This window comes from Triturus cristatus, chromosome 6 (genome assembly GCF_964204655.1).
Source record: "Triturus cristatus chromosome 6, aTriCri1.1, whole genome shotgun sequence".
In the NCBI taxonomy this organism is placed as follows: domain Eukaryota; kingdom Metazoa; phylum Chordata; class Amphibia; order Caudata; family Salamandridae; genus Triturus; species Triturus cristatus.
Genome location: NC_140589.1, coordinates 1,820,595,342 through 1,820,619,131, shown reverse-complemented (window position 1 = coordinate 1,820,619,131; position 23,790 = coordinate 1,820,595,342). Strand labels below are relative to the sequence as shown.

Here is a 23,790-nt window from a genome sequence, read left to right as displayed (position 1 = left end):
CGTGACTGGATGGATGAGTGAAATGATAGATGGAAGGATACATGATAGGTTTGCAAATGGTTGAATATGTTTGGATATGGCTGGCCCACATGTCTGTAAAACTTACCTATTGTCCTGAAATTTTGTCCTGAATTTTGACCTCCCTATTACAGTAAATGCACTGCTCTCAGGGCAGTCATGGACTAGGGCTGTTTCAAAGTTACTGTTTCACTGTGGCGGCGGCGCCCACCAGCACTTATAAAGAAGAATTAGAGATCACTTTGCAGGAGGGTGCAGTGACTGACTGCACCCCCCTGCAAGCGGATGTCTGGGGAGTCCATGGGACCTTCTTACCCCCTCCAGACAGCTTCCATCAGGGGGGATACTGATAGTTCACCAGTTGTTTGTGTTACACAGTTTAGTCTGCCTCCTGACAAGGTTAGCTTTGCGCCTGCGTCCATAATACAGCGCGGCAGTGGATTTATATAGAATTCATGAAGTTTTAGATAGGATGGACTGTTCCCATGAGGAGCAGAGTCAAAATAGATTTGCATATGGTTGTGTCCAAACTGGTCTTTACATCTTGGTCTTATCTTGTCACATTTGCAGTGCATTCCAATGTCAAGCTCTCGCTTCAGAGGGGGTTTGGTGTTTACTTTTCTTTCTCTAACTTCAAAGTGAGAGAATGTATGCGGCAATCCTGCTGAGCATCCATGTAAGAGGAGAGGGTGTAGGATTTGTTTTGCACTTTGTGATCTGCATGGTTCAAGCATTTTGACCTCCTCCGCTACTTTATAATGAGTCAAACCTTGCACTAGATATAAAACCGATCTCTCTGCAGCTGGTCCATCAATCTCCAGAGTTATCCGGCCAAAGTGAAGCGGAGTAGCCAGTATTGATCCCAAGTTTTCTGGTACCACATTGTTCAGCCACTAAATGTACATACTACTCCAAGTCCACCGTAACCCCTCCCAAGTCCCTGACCACTACCCTGCATGAATCTGTGCGGCCCTCTGTGGCTGGATTGTGTGGGGAGGTGCAGATAAGTTTTTCCTAATGGATGCTAATAATGAAGCACAGGGGCACATGCCTATTTGCCTAAACTGGAATCCCAGGTAACTATTTGGTTGTTTTTCCTATTGGAGTCTCTGGGCCAGTCCCATTCATTGTTTGCAACTCTTAGAGCCTTTGCTAACCATCTCATCTTCAATTGCAGGTTTGCAGTCTGTGAGGTGTTTGAGATTGAATGGTCAGGCGTGAGTACCCACAAAGACAAGGTAATTCTGTTTATGTTCCACATTGGATTTGGGGGTTGCTGGGTAAATAGATTCACAATCTGCACCCCTTTTCTGTTGCAGGTTTGTCAGACCGCGCTACAAATACAGTTGTACAGGCAGACGTGAGTACAGGCAGAACAAACAGGTAATTGTTTGGTAGAGTTAAACTTTGGTGCATCTTGTGTATTGTGGTATAACGACATCCCTTACCCATGTTTTCCTCTGTTGTAGGTTTCGCAGACAGTACCCCACACATTTGAACGGGCATACGTGAGTACAAGCAGAGCAGGTAATTGTTTGGTAGAGTAAACTGTGGTGCATCTCGTGCATTGTAGTATAACAACATCCCTTACCCATGTTTTCCTCTGTTGTAGGTTTCGCAGACAGTACCCCACACATTTGAACGGGCATACGTGAGTACAAGCAGAGCAGGTAATTGTTTGGTAGAGTTAAACTGTGGTGCATCTCGTGCATTGTAGTATAACAACATCCCTTACCCATGTTTTCCTCTGTTGTAGGTTTCGCAGACAGTACCCCACACATTTGAACGGGCATACCTGAATACAGGCAGAGCAGGTAATTGTTTGGTAGAGATCCCTTATGGTGCACATAGTAAATTGCTGTATCACAAATTCACAATGTGCTGTAACAATCTTTACTTCTATTGCAGGCTCTACGGACAGTGCTACATTTAAGTTTGAAAGGGCAGGGCAGTGGACAGAAAAATCCAGGTAATTATACTCTACGTTTTGCCAGCAATGCCTCCGTATTATGTGACAGATTGCAATCATGAGCATAGACATTAACTTTAGCCATGTTCCTTTATTTTGCAGGCTTTGTGGCATAGCAGGCTAAACCCAGTTATCACAAATATGTTCAAGCGCAAAGCTGTACCTTCCGCAGAGTGTGATGCTTCACCACAAAGGAAGAAATGTTGCCTTGTATTCAAGGAAGAGTGGATGAAAGAAATTGTGGAGGCTGAGACACAGAAATCACGAAGCAAGGTTCGCGTGCAACTTGGGGAACTATTTCAATACAGTCCAGACGTGGGCTTGATTTGCAAAGCATGTGCTGAAGCCAAGATTGTTGGGGACTTTTCTACAGGGAAGAAATGGAGTGATGGCTGGAAACTGGATTACCTGAAACGCCATCTAATTAGCAAAGTTCACGAGTCTGCCATGGTGATATTGAGAAACAGAAGTGCTGCTGCCAGGTTTGGTTTTGGAGTGCGGGCAATGCTGACGGAAACTGCCACAGACAAAGCAACAAGAATGGAAGTAGTTGAACGACAAAGATCCCTGCCTGAGGAGATAAAGATTCTCATTAACAATGTGTTGCTGGCAGTCAAGATGAATACTTCAATGTTATCTGTACAAGACATCCATGACCACTTAGCTTTGTATGTGAAGATACCAGACAGCTGGAGGAGCAAGAACTATGCCTTTGAGTTCCTTGAGGCCATCAATAGCGTGATACACTGTGAAGGTATGGCAGAACTTCGTAACGCTTTGTATCACACATTGATAATTGATGAGAGCACAGATATTTCTGTTACAAAAATGCTCATTCTCTACTTCAAGTTCCGACCTGTAACCTCAACAGAGCACAAAACACTGTTTGGGGGCATAGTGAAGCTGACCAGTTGTAATGCTGAGGCTATCACTACTGCTGTGAAGGAATTCTACACTGCCAACGAACTGGACCTCATGAAAATGGTCATGTTCACATCCGATGGTGCGTCTGTGATGTTGGGTAAAAATAATGGTGTTGCTACTCGCCTTAAACAATCTATTCCCCATCTAGTTGAGCAGCATTGTGTCGCTCATCGAGAAGATTTGGGAGTTGATGATGCCTGGAAGAGGGTTCCAATGATTAAAGAGATGGAGACATTATTGAGGACTGTCTACACTGTGTTCTCCAGATCTCCTGCAAGGAAGTCCAAGCTGGATGAAATGGCATTGGTTACTGATTGTGAAGTGGTCTCTTTTCGACCATTGAATGAAGTCCGGTGGCTTTCAAGGCATTTTGCAGTTGGTGCACTAATTCGGAATTACGAGGCTGTTCTTAAGTACTTTGAGCATGAGAAAGTTGAAGAGAATGATCCAGTTGCTAAATATTGTTACAAAAAGCTATCTGACTCAAACTACCATATTTCCCTTGCAGTACTTAATGACATTCTGAGTGAATTTGCATCTTTGTGCAAACTGTTCCAAAAAAGTTCTTTGACTACTGTTGAAGCTGTACAGTATGCAAGAGCAAAGATTGGCCAAATTAAGGAGCAGTATTTGGGGGACACTGTCTTTTGGAGCAGCAATGTAAGAGATATGATGGCGTTGTACAAGGAAAGGCAAGAGTTTGACAGTGGGCCTATTTTGTCTTTTGTTTCCCTTCTTTGTGAGCACATGCAAAAAAGGTTCCCTGAGGATGAACTGAAAGAATGGGCAAGTTTTGAAATCCAGGCAATATCAACACAATCCCATTTTGATTTTGGGACTGAGAATATACAAAGACTTGTTGAAAAGTATAAAAATGTCTTGGTCCTGGGTGATTGTGAAACACCAGAAGACGTTGTTCGACAATACAGAGACTATAAATATGTGGTGGCAGAACATGTAAAGGGTGGTTTATTTACAACATTTCAAGACATGGTGAATTTCACAGTACACAATGCTGCTCAGTATAGTGTGGTGTCTCAGCTTGTTGATGTCTGCGCAACATTTCAAGCATCTAGTGCAGATTGTGAACGAGGATTCAGCCTCATGAATACTATCAAGAGTAAATTGAGGAATAGACTAGAGCAGAAGCATTTGGAGATGCTGATGAGGACAAAGGCTTACCTCCAGAATGGGAAAGTTGACCTTGATAAAGTTTATCAGCACTGGAAAAATGGCAAGGATCGCCGTGAGAAGCAACCGTGTCACCCATCTAGTGATGCCACTTGACTTGTCTGAACGTCCCTCTCCCACAGTCCATGTTTGCCTGGATGTCAGTTTTACAAACTATCTCTGGCAGGATAGCCCAACTTAACTCATTATCTTTCACATCAAATTGTAAATGTTATGTAATTTTGTAACTTATTGTGTATATGTGATATTGTATAGGCTCTCAACATTTCCCCACCCAATGAACAGTTCTCCAGTTAAGAATATTTAGTAAAATCTTATGATGGTACCACCTTTCGGAGTCTTGTGCTTTGCTAAACCTTAAGTGTACTTGCCTGTGTAACCAATTCATGTCATGGCGTCTTTATCCAATTTGCAAACCGGCCCTAAGACCCTTAACGTGGAGCTGTATGTGTGAAAATGCACCATCTTTTCACTTTTTTTAAGTAAACGTTTGGAGTGACATTTGGCGCTGCACGCGCGCGTGGTCTGGTTCCTGGCGCACATAACCATGGTTGCAGCGCACAGAGACCCTCCTCTGCCGCACACAGAGGAAAAAAATTAGAGGGAACATTGATGACTGGACCGCTTTCTTTGCTCCCCACCGCTGGTCCCCCTCCTCTAACATGCAGATGATTTGGACAGGGTGGTTTTCAACCATGATGCACACATCATGGATCTACAATGGACCACTCCTCTGCCCACAACTCCGGCTTGGCGGCTACCGCAGGATTAACTAGATGACCAGGTGTTTCTGGTAGAACAGGAAATCTGCATCAGGCAGCACTGCGGAAAACCACAATACGGCATCCTCTAGAATGTTTGAATGGGACGCTTTCAAAGAGGTGGTCCAAGGGGCCTGCAGATTACGGATGCCCGGAAGACCCTAGAATGTAACATCACGGCGGGCAAGAACAGTATGGCGGGCCTGAGCAAGGCGGCGGACAGGGACGCAGCCCTCAACCTGCAAATTGCAGAGGCACGGTTGTTTCATACATCCTTACTGGTTGATCTGCGCCACTACAACTTTGCCATTTACGCGACGATGACGCATCAAGAAGGGAATCAAGCAGGCTGCCTATTGGCATGGCTCGTGCTGCAAGACTCAAACTTTCAGCCTATTACTGAGCTGATATCGAACCAGTGTGACATACACTGCACCCAGGAGGACATCCTGCAAGCCTTCCATGACTACTATGCAGCACTCTGTAGCGCACCACGGGGCCCAGCCGATGCCGCGGTGTGTGACTTTTTGTCAGGTATGGCGCTTCCCCGTAACACTGCTGCCACTAGGGCAGCCTCGGATGAGGGCATTTCAGTCACGGATATCAAACATGCGATCAGTGACCTGGCCAGCAGAAACCCCCCCAGGCTGAACGGATTGCTCACGGAATATTACCATACATTCTCGACCCTTCTTTCTCCCAGGCTGGCGTCCATGTACAACGCAGCTGTACATGGAGGGATACCCCTCACACCCTGCGTAAATCCTTTTTGGTCTCCATTGTGAAACCCGACAGATCCCATGTGACTTATCGCTTACAGTCCAGTAGCAATACTTGGAGCTGACTATAAAATACTGGGCACAGAGTTGCCTCCGGGTTTAGTACACCACAACCAGAACGGATTTGTTCCCGCTCTTAGCACCTCACAGAAACTATGCCATCTCTTCCACCTACAAGATGCTTTGAGTGATAGGTTCCCTCGGGCGGCCTGCCTCATCTTAGTCCTAGGGAAGGCGTTTGATACCTTGCCTTGGCAATACCTGTTTACAGTACTGACGAGTCTGAGGATGAGACCACAGCTCTTGGCCTACACTAAATTATTATACTCAGATCCAATCTCCCGGGTGCGCCTCGGCCGCCTGATCTCAGCCCCATTTCGGATCTAGTCCCCCTTCCTGTTCGCACTTGTGATGGAGCCCCTAGCTATCCGTCTTCGGAGAAAGAGCCAAGAGTGGGGCATACCCTTATCTGATCGGCTACACGTGATGTCCTTATATACAGACGACCTACTCTTTTATGTCTGGGATATCACAATAGATCTGACACCAATCCGGAATACACTGTCAGAGTTCTCCGCCACTGCAGGACTTTGGGTGAATTGGGAAAAGTCTGTTATCTACCTCCTTCACCCTGACCAAGTTCCGCGAGAAATAAGTCTTGGCACCTCTTGTCTCTGCTGGCAGGCTCAAGCCTTCCGCTACCTGGGAGTTCGCCTCTACCACTCCACTTCTGATCTCTACGAAGGGACCATTGCAGAGCCCTGGCAGGAATATGCAGTCAGATGCGCTTCTGGGCAACCTTGCCATTATCCCCTATAGACAGGATAGCTCTGGTGAAAATGGTGGTGCTCCCCCACCTGCTCTGCCACTTTGCAAACATCCCAATGGTCCCTCCCCAGTCCTTTTTCAAGGAGCTGGATATCCTCGTCATTGGACTGGCCTGGGCTCAAAGTCATCACTAAGTGGCTTTATCTAAATTGCAGCAGCCCACCGATCGGGGGGGTCTTGGGGCACCATCCTTCGAAGCGTATTTCCTAGCAGTGCAAATACAGTGGCTGTCCCGTTGGACAGCTGGGCCTTACTTGTGGGAAGACCATACGTAAACTGGCCCGTTGGTCATTCCGGCTCTTAGATGCCTGCTCCTCCCTGCTCCTGCCTTGTGGCAACGTTGCCATTACAAGTAGCAATAGCATGGAGGTGCATGTCCAGAATCTGCCGCCTTTCACGGGCGATCCCTCTGTGCTCCCCTAAGCTCCCACTGGCTGTCATCCCTCGAGGACGAGGCCATTACACAGAGCAGGAACTGCAGGTCTGGACTGTGCACTCCGTAGTTGAGGTAGACTAGCTTTTCGAGGATCGGAACCCACTACTTTTTGATCAGCTGGCTGCTGACAGGGGACTACCGCTGGGCCAATTCCTACTTCACTGGCAGCTTTTGCATGCCCGTGGCACCATCTGGCAAAAAATAAGATGATGCGGAGGAATAAATATCACACAAATTCCAGTAGGGAAAAACACAAATTAGTTCCTAGGGAAAAACACAAATTAGATCCTGCTTACAGGTACTCAGTCCCTCAGTATTATTTGTGCTTTTTCTGTAATCACATACCAACTCCAAATCGGATTTAGAAAAATTCTTTATCATTTTTAACAACACAAAAGGGATCAAAACCATGCACACAAAACATATAGGTCTGTACAATTACAAATACTTCCTACCCATTCTTCCTAAAGAACGGTTGCTAAATATAAGCAAAGGTTTTTCAAGCAATCCGAAAAAGAGGTAGTCCAATACACACTGGAGGGGGTAGATCAACCCTCAACACAGCGCGGTGAAGTGACTGCCCCCTCGAGTAGGGAGAATATATGTCGTTACAACGAATTCCGTTGCAACGCATGCCTTTACCACGCATGCGTTACAACGGAATGATTTTTCCTCGCATAATCTTTACCACTAATATTCCTTTACCACGCATACTTGCATGGTAATGGAATACTCTTGGTAAAGGTTATACCCCTCCCCTGTACCCTTACGTGATCCCCCTTCCCCCAATACTTTTTTTAATTATCCCTTCCCGTTACCCTCAATATATATATATATGTATTTTAAATTTGTATTTCCCTTACCTCTTCATGTCGTCTCTTCGTTCTTCCTTCCTGATTTACGTTATACGTCTTAAATTTGAATCGTCATTTCCTTTCTCATAAAACGACGTCGATTTCCTGTCCTCCCCCGCTTTATTTTTATTTATTTATTTGGGGGGGGGGATCCCCCCCCCCACCCCCCCTTTTTTTTCTTATTTTTTACTTTTTATTTTTTGGGGGGAGACCCCCCAAGCCCCCTTTTTTTTCTAATTTTTTCCTTTAACTCGCGTCTTCAACACCTTAGACAGTAAAAAAGGACTACACTAATGACGTAGGACGTAGCAGACGATGAAGGCGGAAGAAGACTTGTGTGGTAAAGATGTTAGTTGAAGAAGAACGCGTGGTGAAGAAGTCTACGAGGTAAGTGTTGCGTGGTAAACGTTCCTCGTTGTAACGCCATCGTGGTAAAGGATGTTTCCCGAGTAGGGAACGCGCCTGGTCCCACTCCGTGGTCGCTCGTGGGTAAGCGGTCATCCTTGCCATCCGGAGATTTGCTGGGTAGGGATGCTGAGGCTGCCCATAAGCTAGCAGTTGATCCAGCGCGGTCTGCGACCGCGCGGCCAGCAAGTGGCTATGCGGGACATCGGACATGGTCCGCGGAGACCCCAAGCAACGCAAGTTGACTTTAGACATGGCTGGCAGGGAGGTAGTCACATCGGGTCCTGAGATGGCAGAGGGTGGGGGTGTACCCGCTGCCCCCACGGTCATCCCGCAAGGTACAGAGGCCCTCATGTTGGAACTTAGGGCTGGCTTCTCACAGCCCCCAGCCCACAGCCGATCATTGCTCGCCTTTTACATTTCAGAGACAGAGATACTGCACTGCGGATGGCCCGGGAGAAAGGTGCGTTGAAATGGCAGGGGTCCTGGATATCATTATCCCCAGACATCACCGCCATGGTACAGAACACCTGCCGGAAATTTGCGGGTGTCAAAGCCAATCTTCATAAATTGGGACTACGATATGGGATACTGTACCCAGCACGCTTGAAAGTGGGTGTAAACGGGTGGTCTCAGGTTTTTGACTCACCAACTGCAGTGCAGGAGTTTCTTCACTCCCTCTCCAAAGCCAGGGGGCTGCACCAGTCACCCTCCCTGGATAAGAAACCCCACATCTCTGACTCTGGGGCCAGCATGGAACGGTTCTCAGCCAGTTGAAAATGACTGCCACTGTCCGTAGGTGTACGTTCGATGCAAGGACCCTTTGCCGCCACTGGTAACTGCTCAAGTTCATGTGCACAGGTCACCTACTGCATGGCTACGGCCAACATTACTGGTTATTACATGTTGTCAGGTATTGGGGACTCGGCGCAGCGTTGCCACTCCCCCAGTGCGTTTGCTCATTAGCATCTAGAATATAATACTGTATTGTGTAGACTGTCTTTAGTGTTCTTAAATGTTCATTATTCTCTCTGGGTTTTGTGCTTTTATCCTAAATAGTAGATATGTGGATGGGTGGGGGAGGGGGTGATCAGGGATGTTTGGGTGATTTCACGCACTACGTTAATATTGTTCAAATTGTACAAGTTCCACTCCACAGGTCCATCATTGTTATTCCCCAGCAGCAGCGAACATGGAGGATAGGGTCTATCCCTTTTCCAATATCACTAGGACGCCCTGGAAGATTCGAGGGCTGAACAACACACGTAAAAGTAAGCAAGTAATACATTATTTACAACGGCACCAGGTGGACATCGCCTTTCTTCAAGAAACACACCTACCCCCCAATGCATCTCCTAATTGTGCCGCAAACTGGGGCCCTCACAGGTACTTTGCGGGCTACAACACTTATGCCAGAGGGGGTCTTGATCCTAGAACATAAGCGTGTCCCGTTCAGGGCAGTGACGGTACATGCAGACACAGCAGGGCGGTACCTATTAGTTAAGGGTTTCCTGTTAGGATATTCCATACTCCTGCTAAATGTATACGCCCCTAACATTGACGACCCGGATTTTTATATTGACCTTCTGACACGAATAGATTGCATGGAAGTGGATCAGGTATGCCTGGGGGGCAATCTCAATATATTACTTGATCTCTTGCTGGACAGCACAGCCACAACACCCGATGCAAAACCCAGGGCCAGACGTGCACTGGCCGATCTCAGGAACGTATACCGGCTGACGGACGCCTGTCATCATCACTACCTCACACAGACAGCATATACCCACTATTGAGCTCCACACAACACGTGGACTCAACTGGATTATTGGCTTCTTGCGCCCAGCATGCTCCCATGGCTTGTTTTGATAAAACACCACATACTCTGTCAGATCACGCCCCTGTGCTGCTGCAGCTGCGAATTCCAAGGGCAGAGGGGGTGGATAGATACTGGAGATTTCCAGATGTGGCCATCCGGGATGAGCTGCTGAATGCAGAGCTCGGCAAGGTAATCACAGAGTATTTTGAAATCAACGAGGGCACGGTTAAAACTAAAGCCACGTTGTGGGAGGCCTTTAAGGCATATATAAGGGGGATATGCATTTCAAAAAGTACCAGAATCCTTAGAGACCTACGACATACACTGCTAGCACTAGATCAAGACCAACACTGCAGCACCCATCTAGCATGCAACTTTGGGCTACCCTGATGACTTAATTTCATGAAGCAGCAGAGCACGTATCACAGTATCTGGGGAAATATGCGGTTGCCAGGCGATATGGGGAGGGGGAAACGACCAGGCCACACACTGGCTATGCTACTGCAGCAGACTATGAGTCAGATATTCATTTCAGTCCTTCAGAGTCCCAACGGTACACTCATATCAGACACTATGGGCATACAGAAAGTGGTCCTAGAATATTACACAGACTTGTACACGTCCAGAGTGCCAGTAGACAATATGGATAATAAAGACTATCTGGATGAAATAGCCTTGGTGTGGCTAGATTCAGCCCACTGAGATTTTCTGGTAGAGCCTTTCACGGAAGAGGAAAGTCACCCAAGCAACAGAGGCCATGGACGGCTCAAAAGGCGCCCGGCCTTGATGGTTTTTCTGGCCGTTTTTACAAAACCTACAAGCAATTGCTCACCCTGTATCTCATGGACGTTTATCAGTAGGCAGTGGAGACAGGTGAGCTCCCTCCCACACTCAGGGTGGCAGTCATAACACTACTCCCCAAGGCAGGCAAAGACCCACAACAATGCGGCTCCTATAGACCGCATTCATTATTAAATTTTGATAACAAGATATTTGCTAAACTGTTAGCCACTAGGTTTTCACTCATCATTGATCAGATTAGATCCCCAGCCCAATCAGAGTTCATCCCACATAAATCTACCGCCATGAAACTGCGTACTCTTTTTGCTACTCTACATAGAATTGCGCCTACTGTCCCTGCCGTTGCTCTCTTGTTAGATGCGGAAAAAGCCTTTGACTCTCTTGAGTGGTCATTTTTGTACTCCATGTTAAGCAGACTGGGGATGCCAAAAGGGTTTATTTCCGTCATTACAGGTTATTATACACAAACCCCACAGCTTGTATCCTGCTGAACAGTACCCTAACATCTTCTTTTACACTTACACAGGGACATGCCAGGGCTGCCCGCTCTCCCCGTTGTTGTTAGTCATAGCTCTGGACCCCTTGGTGCGTCACTTGCAGGAGAAGCACCTGCACAGAGGCCTGTAGTTTAAACTCTCTATGCGGACGATATCATCCTGTATGTGAGACATCCCGACGATAACTTGGGACCCATACTCTGAAAGATTACACGTTATGGGGCCCTGTCCAGATTACATATACAGTGGGGCAAGTCAGAAATATTCCCATTGACAGCAGCTCACTGTGACAAAACTACTGAATACCCACTGACATGGAGCGTAGACTTGGTCAACTATCTGGGCATTCATATACACAGAGAACAGGACCAAATACTACAGCTTAATTATGACCCAGCAGTTGAGAAACTGGTGGGAAAATCGAACGCTGGTTGATACTGCCGCTTACCATAGCAGGCCGAATAGCAAATATTAAAATGGTCGTGCTGCCCCAGTTTTTATATCTATTTCAAAATATCCCGATCCCATTGTATGGCAATTTTTTTTCTACATTACCCTCACATTTACTGTGGCTTGTTTGGGGCGGTAAACAGCCCCGGATCATTTGGGGCACATTGACATTGCCATATGAACGTGGTGGGTTTCGGGTACCAAACTTTTACATATACTACATGGTGGCCCAGTGCAGCTTTGCAAGACACTGGTACCCCTCTGATGCTCGGATCCCCTACCCTAAGCCAGAGGCTGATCTCGTGCACCCCACACCTTTAGTGGCAATACTACCAGCAGGCCTACCCCGCGATCCACATGACATTCAAACCAGCTCAACGACCAATTGGGCTTGGAAGCGACTTATCCAAGCCACGACGAATCAGCCTCTATACTCCTCTGCCCTACCACCGGCTGGGAACCTATGGCTTCCGATCACACAGGTGGTCCTAGTTCAACTCACCTTGTCCAAACACAACTTGGTAACGTTTGGGGACCTATTCTCAGGCGGGCATATTTTTTCACGTTTCAGAGGACGTCCGTCTTAGAGATGCCACTTTGATGGACCACTTGTCTTGTGTAGACTGCAGTGGGCACTTAGAGCCCAAATTCCAAGTTACCCCCTTGAACCGCCTGAATTCCCACCCCTATCTCTGTTCATTAAATATACCAGTGGGGATCATATGATGTCCAAAATGTATAAATCTGCCGTGGCTGGGTTGCCCAGTAGGGATACAGGTTTACGCGTGGCTTGGAAACAGGATTGGGGTCAACCCCTTAATGACTTTTAATGGCATTACTTCTGCGGACAGACACGCAAGGTCTCCTTTAACCATAAACACAAATTGCTTCACTTCAAGTTTTTTTGGCGTGCATACATCACCCTGGTTAAGGTACACAGAATGGACTCTTCGCACCCCCATATCTGTCCCAAGTGTCTCTCCCCAATGGCGGACTTTGCACATATGACGTGGACATGTGGGAAGATTTCCAAATACTGGAGGGAAATATTCTAAGCACTATCCCGCATGATAGAGTTGGATCTCTCGCCCACCCCTTTGCAGGCTCTTCTGGGGTATGTGCACGAGCTCCCACGATCAGTGCGGTGCTTCACTGCAATAGCATTAATGCTTGCCAAGAGGGAAGTAGAGGTACACTGGGGAAGTAAACACCCACCGACATCAAAAACTTGGTTGTATAGTATGACACATTGCAACACGAACAGTGACCTTTATGCTGAAATGCGACCCTCTGCCTCCAGACCACTCTATATATGGCAACCACTTCGCACCTACCTGCTTAACCTACAGGCCATGACGGGCTCGCAAACAAATCATGACATGTACTTACCACTTACTGTGATTGGTAATGCTGCAGCTCCTATTGTAAAGTAGGTACTGGCTCACGTAAGGGCTTCGTAGACCAATCCCTTTGTAACCTAGGAGAAACAATACTGCTGGTGTTATTGTTCCTTTTATGTTCGGAAAATGGACCATAATTTGAACATTTTGTATCACACATGGCTAACTTGTACTGTATTTTTTTCATTTGTCAAAAAAATAATAAATAAAGTTGGGAATTTAAACCAAACCTTTTGGGGTCTACATTTCAGGACTACTAACCTTTAACTCCTGCTGCATCGATTTAGCTCAACAGAAAGTCAGAGTGGCCTAGTCTGAACTGTGTGTGCTGTCTCCTGATAAGGTGCCAATGTTGAGCAAACATTTTTACAACCTTCAGGTGTTCTGTGCTAAACTCTGTAATCATTCTCAATTCTTGCTGAGTTCTATATGAGAACTCATTTTTCTTCGTTGTATCTCTCCTCTTAAAGAGGAGAGTCTCACGATCCTTCCGATTGACCCTGCGTGTGGCATTGTCCACTGCTTTTCAGCTATACCGTAGTACTAGGAATCTGTCTTTCAGTTCCTCATGCACTTCCCCAAGCAGTTGTCTGTCGCTGCAATTGCACATCATTTTCACATTTTCTGCATAGGGGTTTCTGAATTTTAATTTATTGGAGTGGAAACCCATGGTGGGTTTTCTAAATGTTTTTGTGTGAATCTTACCGTCTTTGACAAAAACAGTCAAATCCAAAAAGTGGACCTCCCTCTTGCTTATAGTGGTGGTAAAATGAAGGTTTAAATCATTGTCATTAAGTCTGTCAGTACACGGACCACTTTCTCAGACCACTCTATGGCAAAATGATTAGCAAGCACCTGCTCCTCCCACGAGCCCATATGCAGATTAGCATAGCTGGGGGCAAAGCAGATGCACATAGTTCTTCCCCTCTCCTGAATATAGGTGACATTGTTGAATAGAAAAAGGTTATTATGCAGACACCAATGTATCACTGATATTATCATATTTATAATTACCTGTAAAAAACGTACAATTTCATAGTAAATGCATTTGTTGTTAAGGTTTACTCATGGGAAAAAAACATTGATTTTAAAGACTTTTGTTGTAAAGATGCTGTTGTGGGTCCAGCGTCATTGTAAAGGCATTCATGGGCAATGCCCTCATTGTTCCATCATACATCCGGTAATAACCTTGGTGAGCCTGGAAAATATCCCTGTCTTGTGTGACATGATTGCTAGTGTGAGCAGCAACCTTATACAAGACATGGGTCATTTGTGACATATAAACCGTCTCTTCATTAGGAGAAGTTGGGCACCTTGGAGTCTCACCCTGTGTGCTTGTACTAATCCTGGGGTCCTCCGGTTTGTAAGATGTAAGGGGTGTAGGTTGACTCTTTTGGGGCACTGAGGTTACGTGAGTGTGTGTAGCAGTGAGAATGGATGGAGAAGGAGGTAACCCTGAAAGGAAATCTACTACCTTTTCAGGAGTCTCATCATTACAAGTAGGGGTTTCTTTAAGCTGCACATATATAAGGGTTCAAGGCCTAACCATCAAGTCTTCATCATTTTTCTCTGTCACCTTGTCATCACTGAAGTCTTTGTTGCATTTTTTTTAATTCCTTCAATTGTTCCTTTAACTTTTGAGACTCCACACCTAAGACTCGTGGAGTCTCTTTGATTTCTCATCATACCAAACATGATATGCATTCTATTTATCTTTCTAACACCTCACTTCCAAAACTTCCCTTAAGTGCAGTATTTTATCCACATCAAAAGTTCCCGCTACCGGAAATTGTTTGGAGGGTATCGTTTTTGTGTACCAGAGCTGTTTCACCAAATACTTTCATGTTCTGTACCTATAATGCACATACATATATTGTGCTGCTGTCCCTTTTTTCTGGGGTGACTTCCCTTGATCCTGCACCCCACATAGCTCATTTAATACCAGACACATTCAAAATAATGACTCAAAAACGGATGTAGTTGTGTAGTGCTTTACATATTTTTTCTGTAATTTTTTTAGCAAACGAGCAGTGCACAAGGTATCATTCCAGGCTTGAGACACAAACACAGTTTATTGTGGGAAGAGAAAGAAGAAAGAAAAGAACAAAACTAGAACACAGGCTAGATACAAATATTCTTCATTGGGTCATGATTTCATCAGGCGCCCTTGCGTTCAATGAAATCATCTTTGTGAGAAACTTAGTGTGGCTGAACTCAGTGCTCAGACCTGGCCAACGGGTATACCTACATTTATACCAGATTCATACAATTTCAGAATTCATACAATCTCATGCTCATACCTTGTAGCATCTATATTCCTACCTAATGCACTGTACCTTAGGACTCTTAAAACCTAGAGCTTAGTGCTTTGAACCTAGTGCTTTAAACCTAGCACTTTAAACCTAGCACTTAGAAACTAGAACCATCTTTGCATTTTCAAAACAATCTTCCCCTCTTTCACATGCGTATTCTATTAACCTGAGTTGCCTGTAGTCTTACAACATGGGCGCAGTAGGCGTGCCTGCAAACACAGCTAAGTCCCTTCTGAAATGACAGGCCAGGGACTTTCAATAAGGTTCCTTACCTTTTCAAGATGTGCACACTAGGTTGTTCAGAGGAGAATCACCTGCTCAGTAGCTCTTAAAATGCCAACTCCAGGTTCCCCCAGTACATGGCACCAAAATCTGTAGTTATTGCAGAACATACATTTAATTGGATGTGTCAAGAATGCGTGTTGACCGATGGAGAAAATTTGCCACCAAACTTCTCTCAAGACTGAAAACAGTATATATACAAATCTCCATGGTCAGAAGTCTTCTCTTTCCCCATAAATGGAGGCTTGTAAAAACAAAATGTTTTACAGCTTGACAGGTGTGCGACATAATTTAAGCAAGGCTTCCTATGATTAAAAAACTGTTCCAGCTTTCCAAAACATGATAGTAGGTAAAATGCCTAACAGTTTAGCCTTGTACAGTGAAATATGATAAGCAAATGTCTCAAAGAAACTGCACAATACTCTTGTAGTTGAAGCGAGGAACACTGGTCAGGAGGTCATCCGTGCACACAAACAACACCCCCCCCCCCCTTATTTTTGTTTTCGCATCATGGACACTGTCGTGTTTTTCATATATTTTCCACATAAGCTTTATAGGCTTTGTTGTCCACAAGGCAGGGTGCATGATATTGAATGGCAAGACAAGTAGACATTTTAATTTAACATGTCCTAATAGTGACCAGCACACAAAAGCTATTTTCACTGCTCCAAGGCTGGCCTGGCTCACAGAGAAGCACCTGTAAAGCAATATTGAACATGAATTATTCTATCTCAGGATAAGAAGTAGTTTACTGCTTAATACAACGACCACCCCCCTGGGTGGGGACATAGGCTCTGTACACTACAAGGGAAGAATGGTTTGTCTACCTTGGAGTGAGGGGTGCTGTGGGTTTGTTTGCAGTAGGGTACAAAAGGAACGTTTAGCCTGTCGGTTGGGGAGGGGCCAGAATTAATCTACACCCTCAGGCTGGTACCAGGCATAAATATGGCACCCCTGGACTCCTTCTACAGAGTACTCTGGGCCTGTGGAAGAACAACAGAAGGACTGCACCTGCTGTTCAAGACATGTGGGGAGACATGAAGGGCTGGGTCTGGTTGAGACCTGTGGAGGACGAGAACAAAATCTACCAAGCCGATCTGCCCAAGGCGTGTTGCAGCTGAGCTGAAGAAACAGGTTACTCCTGCTCTGAGCTTTTCCACAGCAGCAAATCCAGTTCAGTGGTACCTCACAGATAAGGTATTGGGCCTTGTGGAGGCCTCTACAGATATAGCCTGCAGGCTTGGCCAGTTGGAAGATTCCTGCTCTGAAAAAGAAAAATAGTCAAAACATTAATACTCTTGACAGACAAGGGCGCCAAAAATGTCCGACCTGCAAGAGGACTTCCTTGGGTGGAAATTTTGAAGTTTCCTACTCTGGGCTTTTCCAATGGCGTCACCAGAACCTCATCTAATGGTTATCTTATGTCATGGTGACCTACTTGAGCACAGTCTGTTTCCTTGACCAGCTGAAGAATGTTGACTTCTATATTTGATACTAAGGGTCTGGTTTAGAATTCAGCAGATGGGTAATTCCATCACAAACGTGACAGATATTCTGTCTGCTGTATAATTACAAGAGTATTATATCCAATGGCACTTGTGATACAATGGACAGGATATGTGTCATGTATCTTGTGGAGTAACCTGCTCACCTAACCCTAAATCAGGCTCTAAGCATCAAGGTAACACCTCTGACCGGATGCAACCTGGATGGTGTATCTGACCTGTGCTTTATCGTGGTTGGACTCAAAAAGCGCAAATATGTCAGTGTACCGCAACCAGTTGACTCATATTGCAGCTTAGAGCTTTTTAACACTAATTTTATTTAAAATTTAAAAAATCCTATTTCTGGTTTCCCTCATCAGGTTTTTATCCTTTTGGTGTCCTTTTGTTCCCTAAACTCATCTCTATTTTTATAAATTGGAGTGGGAATTTTATTGTGTCGATTTTGTTTGACTTTATAAATGTTTTAGTCCGTCTAAATACTTTGCCCATTTTCTTAAGTTAAGTCTGTCTGCAGTGTGCCACAGCTACTAGTAGTTGAGCTCAGGTTTAAATGATTGAAACCTTTAACTGGACTTAACAAGATAATGACATCATTACTTGTGGTTGACTACCATCCACATTAATTAATTATTCCCTTTCATACAATTAGTATGAAATTGATATACAATTCCAAACACCTGCTGTGCTCTGTGTACTGATGCTTATGCTGGGGAGTTCTTCCCACCAGTATTTTGCCACTAGGCTACCAGGTAACCCCAGATTAACTGCTCATGTTTTGCCTTGGCAGTAATATACTTGAATGTGGCATTTTTTCCTCAAATTGTGTGCAACAACTGTCTGGTGCAAATATTGTTATTAGCAATACCAGTGTTTCTCCAGATGATTCTAGCAGCCAATTAAAGTTTTCTATCTAAAAATGGAGACTAATGAAAATAAATGATCTTTACAAATAGTTTTCCTGATTGATATTCCGATTTCTATACCATTTTGCCTATGCAAATTTCTTTCCTCTTCCTATCCTCTCTAATTTGCATCTGCCCTTGCAGTGTGTACATTCATCTCTACTCAGTGGGATAATGTATTTCTCATAAGACTTGTTCTTCTCCATCCTCATAAATGTGTTCAAATAAATGGTAATTAATGACTTTGTATCATGAATAAAAAATTTATATAATACCTGCTTACAATAAAAGTTGAGTATTTGCAAAAATAATATGGTCATGATATGAGGCAGACATATTTCTAGTCATTACTCGATTGATTGCCTGTTTTTGCCTAATTCCCCTTTATTACCCCAACATCACCACTCCGCAAACATGTCTTGCTTACCAGAAACGGACTGGCCCTGCCCCCTTCATGATCCCCCCCAATATAGCTAGCTATCCAGCAATACCCTTACTTATACATCCAACCGTTCATCCATCTACACCCAAAGCCTTCCCTCCATACATTCACTTACTAACCCATACGTTCCTCCTTTCATCAAACCATTGAACCGTTCTTACATTGTGCATATGTGTGTTTGTGCGTGCATATGTGTGTTGCTGCACGTGCATAGGCAGCATGGTCTATGAGGAATGGGTTTGCAGTCATGTGTGATGTTTTGAGTTGTGCATTGTACATTGTCTCTCTGCCTAGTCAAACATTGCTTTGAAAGACTGCACCAGAAGTGTGCCACGTGTACATGGCCTAATCAGGAGCAAAATGACAAGCCTCAAAATTGAATAATGTAGGTTTAATGCTTCAGAACAGTCTTTGTATGTGCTGTTCTCCACAATATGGAGTTGGTGAACATGGCTTCATCATTGATTCATTTCTGATGAAAAGGGTAGAGAACAATGCCCCCGACCCTTCCCTGCAGGGAAGATCAAATGTCCAGGGAAGTAGCGAGGGTCCACTGGGGGTGCCCATCCCACAAATTAGAGAAAGCATGAAGGGGCAGGACTGCCCCAAGCCAGGTAAGGACTGCTGCCAGCCAGGAGGAGGGCAGGTCACCCCCAGGCACATGAATGATCTTCACTTACATCCCCTGATGTCTGGCCACTTCAAAGGCCATTTCTTGCATCCCCTCGCCACCTTGCTGGAATACACTGACATTGTGCAGAGGTCTGGAAGTGAAATAGACAGTCCAGATTTAAAGGAGAAAGCTTCCAGGTAGAAGAGAGATGTTGCGGCCAGAGGGGGTGGGGGAGATGTTGCACGGGTGGGACTAGGTGGGGTGCAGTTCATGGGATGCAGGTGCTGCTCAGGAGGCATAGTTCAAACATTTGTCTGCACTTTAGACAGTGCACTGTTGATTCAGTCGCTTGTGCAGTGGCGTGTGTGTGGTCAGTCCACAGAACCAGATGGTGTTTGGTGACCAATCACTGCACAGCTTTATGGAGACCCACTCGTGAGTGGCTCTCCCGGACAGAGCTGAAATCCAGTAAACTGCATCTGCCGAATAGTGAACAGCCTATCGATTAACAACAGACTGAATCAATGGCAGGCCCACGTATATGTGATGGTCGACATAGTGCCTATATAGGCAACACTCCCCACCCAATGCGAAATAGCATGCATAATGGAATAAATAAATACACAACACAATTTTTTGTTTGGGAAAATATTGCTGCAGGTTTATTCCATACAAAAGTATGCAACATGGTGGGTTATCCTACGGGCGATCCAAGGGCAGACAGCGGTGACTAACCCACGCTGACCTGCCCACCTGATGAGCCAAATTGCACTGTGGCCAACCCAATCAGTGCTACCAATTACAGTGTGGTCGTTCCCTAGGATCACGTAGACCACTGGAACACCATCTTACTCATGCCCCTTTCAGGGTGGAGCGTTGTAAGGCGAGCCCCCGGTTGTTCAGGCTTACCACCGCCCTCAGGACTAGGGGGGCTCCAACAATTTTCTCCCAGGGACCTGCCATGAGGACTCCTGGGATTTGGCACTGGCACCCCTATTGTGCTTCTGAAGAGGTACCTTTCTGCCTCCAGATCGCCCTGTAACTCCACCTGCAACACAAAAGAAAACATTACAAGCTCCTACCTAGCCATGCTCCCCATCCACATGCCGGGTAAGTGGTAGGGCGGGAGATGGCGTGTCCGGCGCAAAGAGGGCTCCAGAAAGGCAGGGTGAGGTATAAGTACCTTCCCCCAACCCTCTATGCACCGGAAATGATGCAGCCAGTGCGCCAGGCTGAGGGACTCCTCCCCGGGTCCCCCGACTAGAAGGGGCGCCCTTTTAGGTGGCCCACTGCGTGAGCCGCGGGCAGCCACATAGTGCCTATAAAGGCAACACTCCCCACCCAATGCGAAATAGCATGCATGATGGAATAAATAAATACACAACACAATGTTTAGTTTGGGAAAATATTGCTGCAGGTTTATTCCATACAAAAATATGCAACATGGTGGGTTATCGTACGGGCGATCCAAGGGCAGGCAGTGGTGACTAACCTACGCTGCCCTTCCCGCCTGATGAGCCAAATTGCACTGTGGCCAACCCAATCAGTGCTACCAATTACGGTGTGGTCCCCCTCCCTAGGATCACATGGACCACTGGACCACCATCTTACTCACGCCCCTTTCAGGGCAGAGCGTTGCAAGGCAAGCCCCCGGTTGTTCAGGCTTACAACCGCCCTCCGGACTAGCGGGGCGCTGACGATTTTCTTCCAGGAACCTGCCATGAGGACTCCTGGGATTTGGCACTGGCACCCCTATTGTGCTCCTGAAGAGGTACCCTTTTGCCTCCAGATCACCCTGTAACTCCGCCACAGCTCTGGGTGCGGCCTCCGTTGCCTGCAGAGCCCCCCACCAACACTGCCACTTTCCTCACCTACAACCCGCTATTTCCACGGCCTCCTTCATGTCCAGTAGGAACAGATCCATGCCCACTTCAGAAAAGTGCACCCCATCTTTGTCAAAATAACTTTTGGTGTTCGCCTGGATTAGCCCATGACTGATGAAGCCAATGCCCCTTTGCTCTGGGAACTTGCGTATGGAGCTGCTTATCCTTCTCTGGGAATATTCAACTGCCTCACATGACCTGTAGGAATGTGATGGCCTCCCAGGAGGGAGCTCTGTTCTTAACCACAGCTATTTTACCCTTCAAGCTAATGTAGGCTTCAACCTCCGGCAACCTGTAGTTGCAATCCTTCTAGCACCTTATGTGCCTAACACCTGTTTCCCCAATTTATGGAACAGCAGCACACATATTACATGACCGCCTCCATAACCAGCCTATCTACTATGGCTATCAGGGCGGAAATTTTATCCATAACTGAAGCAACCCGTAACCTGCCCTGGGAGCAGAGTGCAAATACTTTGTTGAAGTTGACCAGACTTATGCACAGACCTTTGTGAGTGCTAAAACATGGCGAACAGGGATGTTCGCATTGCGCACACTATTGCAGTCACAGCACCCTTTTAGAGTGACAACTGATGCCACCTACCAGGCTTGCTTAACTAAAGCTCGATCACCAAAACACACATACCTGCTAACCAGCCTTGACCTTTGGTATTCAATCTAGCTATAGACCTAGTACTATATTTTCCCAGGAATCATTGCCCTCCACAAAATCAAAGCCGCATATGAGCATATTACCTTCACCTACTGAGATCGAGGTGCAGTGTGTGCTCTGGAATTGTCAGCAATGGTGCTCCAAACCTATATTTCTAGACCCATTGGAGCCACGGCACACCTTCTGGCATAAACAACTGACTCAACCCACCTGGCTAACTTGGCGCTGCGAGATTTTGATCTTATCCCCATGCTCTCATGGTTACCGGTGCATATCTTCTATAGGTCTTTCCCCCCTCTATTTATGTTGATTCCTGCAATGTACCCTTCTGCCCCTGTATAGGTGAGTAAAATACCTGTAACATTGCAAATCTCACTGCCTGCATGCTCTCGGGTAGTCCGGTGGAGGGGAGAGGGGTCTTTAGTGTTAGGTTCTACTACATTACATGGCCTCCTAGCCTGCAAGCACCCACGTCTGACAGCAGTCTATCTGCTGTGCCGCCCGTTCAATGTGCGCACCCTGACCCCAGATGTCCCGTTCTATACTTCTGCTAAAGGTCTGCCTTCAGAGAGGCTGGAGTGACGGACGTATGTTGTGCATCTGACAGTAAGTACCTTGGTTTGCTTTGGCTGAGATAGAATTGTTGCTTCTGTCACACTCCAAATTGTGGCAATGTGCAGCTCTTTTGCATTCTACACTGCAGAGTGTGCCTGGTCTGATCCTAGATACACACTGCATGCTCACCAGCTGTGACCCAAGATGCTAAGCACTAGACCTGGTACACTTGGTTACCCTGGAATTAATTGCCCTCCACCGAAAACCATGTGTATGGGGGGGCTTCTCACCTGGCCGGAGTAAAGTGGACACAGCAGCAGGCAGAACCGGGCAGCTTGCGGGTCCCTGACGTTGTTTGCTCCCCTCGCCGCCATCTTCCACTACTGGCCGCAGCAGAGGGGAACTACAACTCCCGCCATTCCCTGCATTCCACCGGACTTCCGCCGGACACCAGCGCGCCCGGAGGCACTATTTAATCCGAGGCTTCCCCCGCGTCGCGGGACGCGCGCGGGCGACGCTGGGCTGAGCCCGGGCAGAGGGCGGGCCGTCTGTGGCCGTCAGGGGCAGGAGGAGGCTGGGCCGGGCCACAACTCTGTCATCTGTGGTCCGTGAGTATCGTGTGTATGTGATAGAGCGTGTAGCTGGGCCCATGCTTACTATCCTCCGACAGCTTTCTTCTGTGCCTAATCCCCTATGTGGACTTTAAAAACTGTTCTGAACTCCTATTGTGCTTATGCACCTGTTTGAGATCGGGTTGAAGCAATTGGAAGTGTGTCGTGTAGTGATCTAAGGATGGGGAAACGGGCCTGCGCCGTGCGCCAACGCAATCTTACTCCTGCATTGAGCATGTCCAAACCTACATCCATAGATAGAATGCTGGAGAAAGCTTTGGGTGTAGTGGCTACTGAAATTGAACGCACTGTAAGGCGTCTTTCTATCACTCCTAATCTAGAAGAGATTATCCAAGTCTCTGAGTCTCTAATCACTTCACGATCACCAGAAACTGAGCCTCCTAAAGAAAATTCTGTAAACGAGGCTATTCAACCCATAGATTGCCCACGAGAGGGGACATCTCGCTGTCCCGGCCGCAAATGTAAGGAAAAAACTAAACACATTACGAAACCACCTTTAACAAAAAAAACAAAGGGACAGGCCCTCCCACTGGAAAAGGGGAACCAGGGTAAGCCCACTGAGGATGACAATGTAATTGTTAATGTCCAACCTGAGTGGGTTACTGCATTGATGACGAATCTGCAATTGCAGATAAGACTCATCATTAAAGAAGAATTAACCCCTGTATTTGCAAGGTTGGATAGCTTGTCATCAGCATGGAATGTGCGGACACAAAACAAAGAAATGCCCTCTAGTACTAACAAAGAAAGGAATATGGCAAACGCCACGGCCCATGGGAGTAATAAGCAATCAGGGTTGACCACAACATCTAAGGCCCCGTCCTCTGTGATCTCACAGGGAACAATTGCTGCTGACAGG

General features: G+C 46.2%; 2 protein-coding genes across 3 annotated transcripts in view; both read left to right on the top strand.

The window, feature by feature from the left end:
- LOC146822090 (interferon-induced very large GTPase 1-like) overlaps positions 1 to 23,790 on the top strand; it is a 180,314-nt gene that overhangs the window by 14,135 nt on the left and 142,389 nt on the right. The window lies entirely within an intron of this gene.
- On the top strand, positions 1,775 to 4,432 carry LOC146822091 (zinc finger protein 862-like). Its single transcript, XM_085613190.1, has 3 exons — positions 1,775 to 1,832; positions 1,927 to 1,987; positions 2,090 to 4,432. Exon 3 carries the CDS (start codon positions 2,129 to 2,131, stop codon positions 4,196 to 4,198), a length of 2,070 nt encoding a protein of 689 aa, XP_085469316.1. The 5' UTR covers positions 1,775 to 1,832; positions 1,927 to 1,987; positions 2,090 to 2,128; the 3' UTR covers positions 4,199 to 4,432.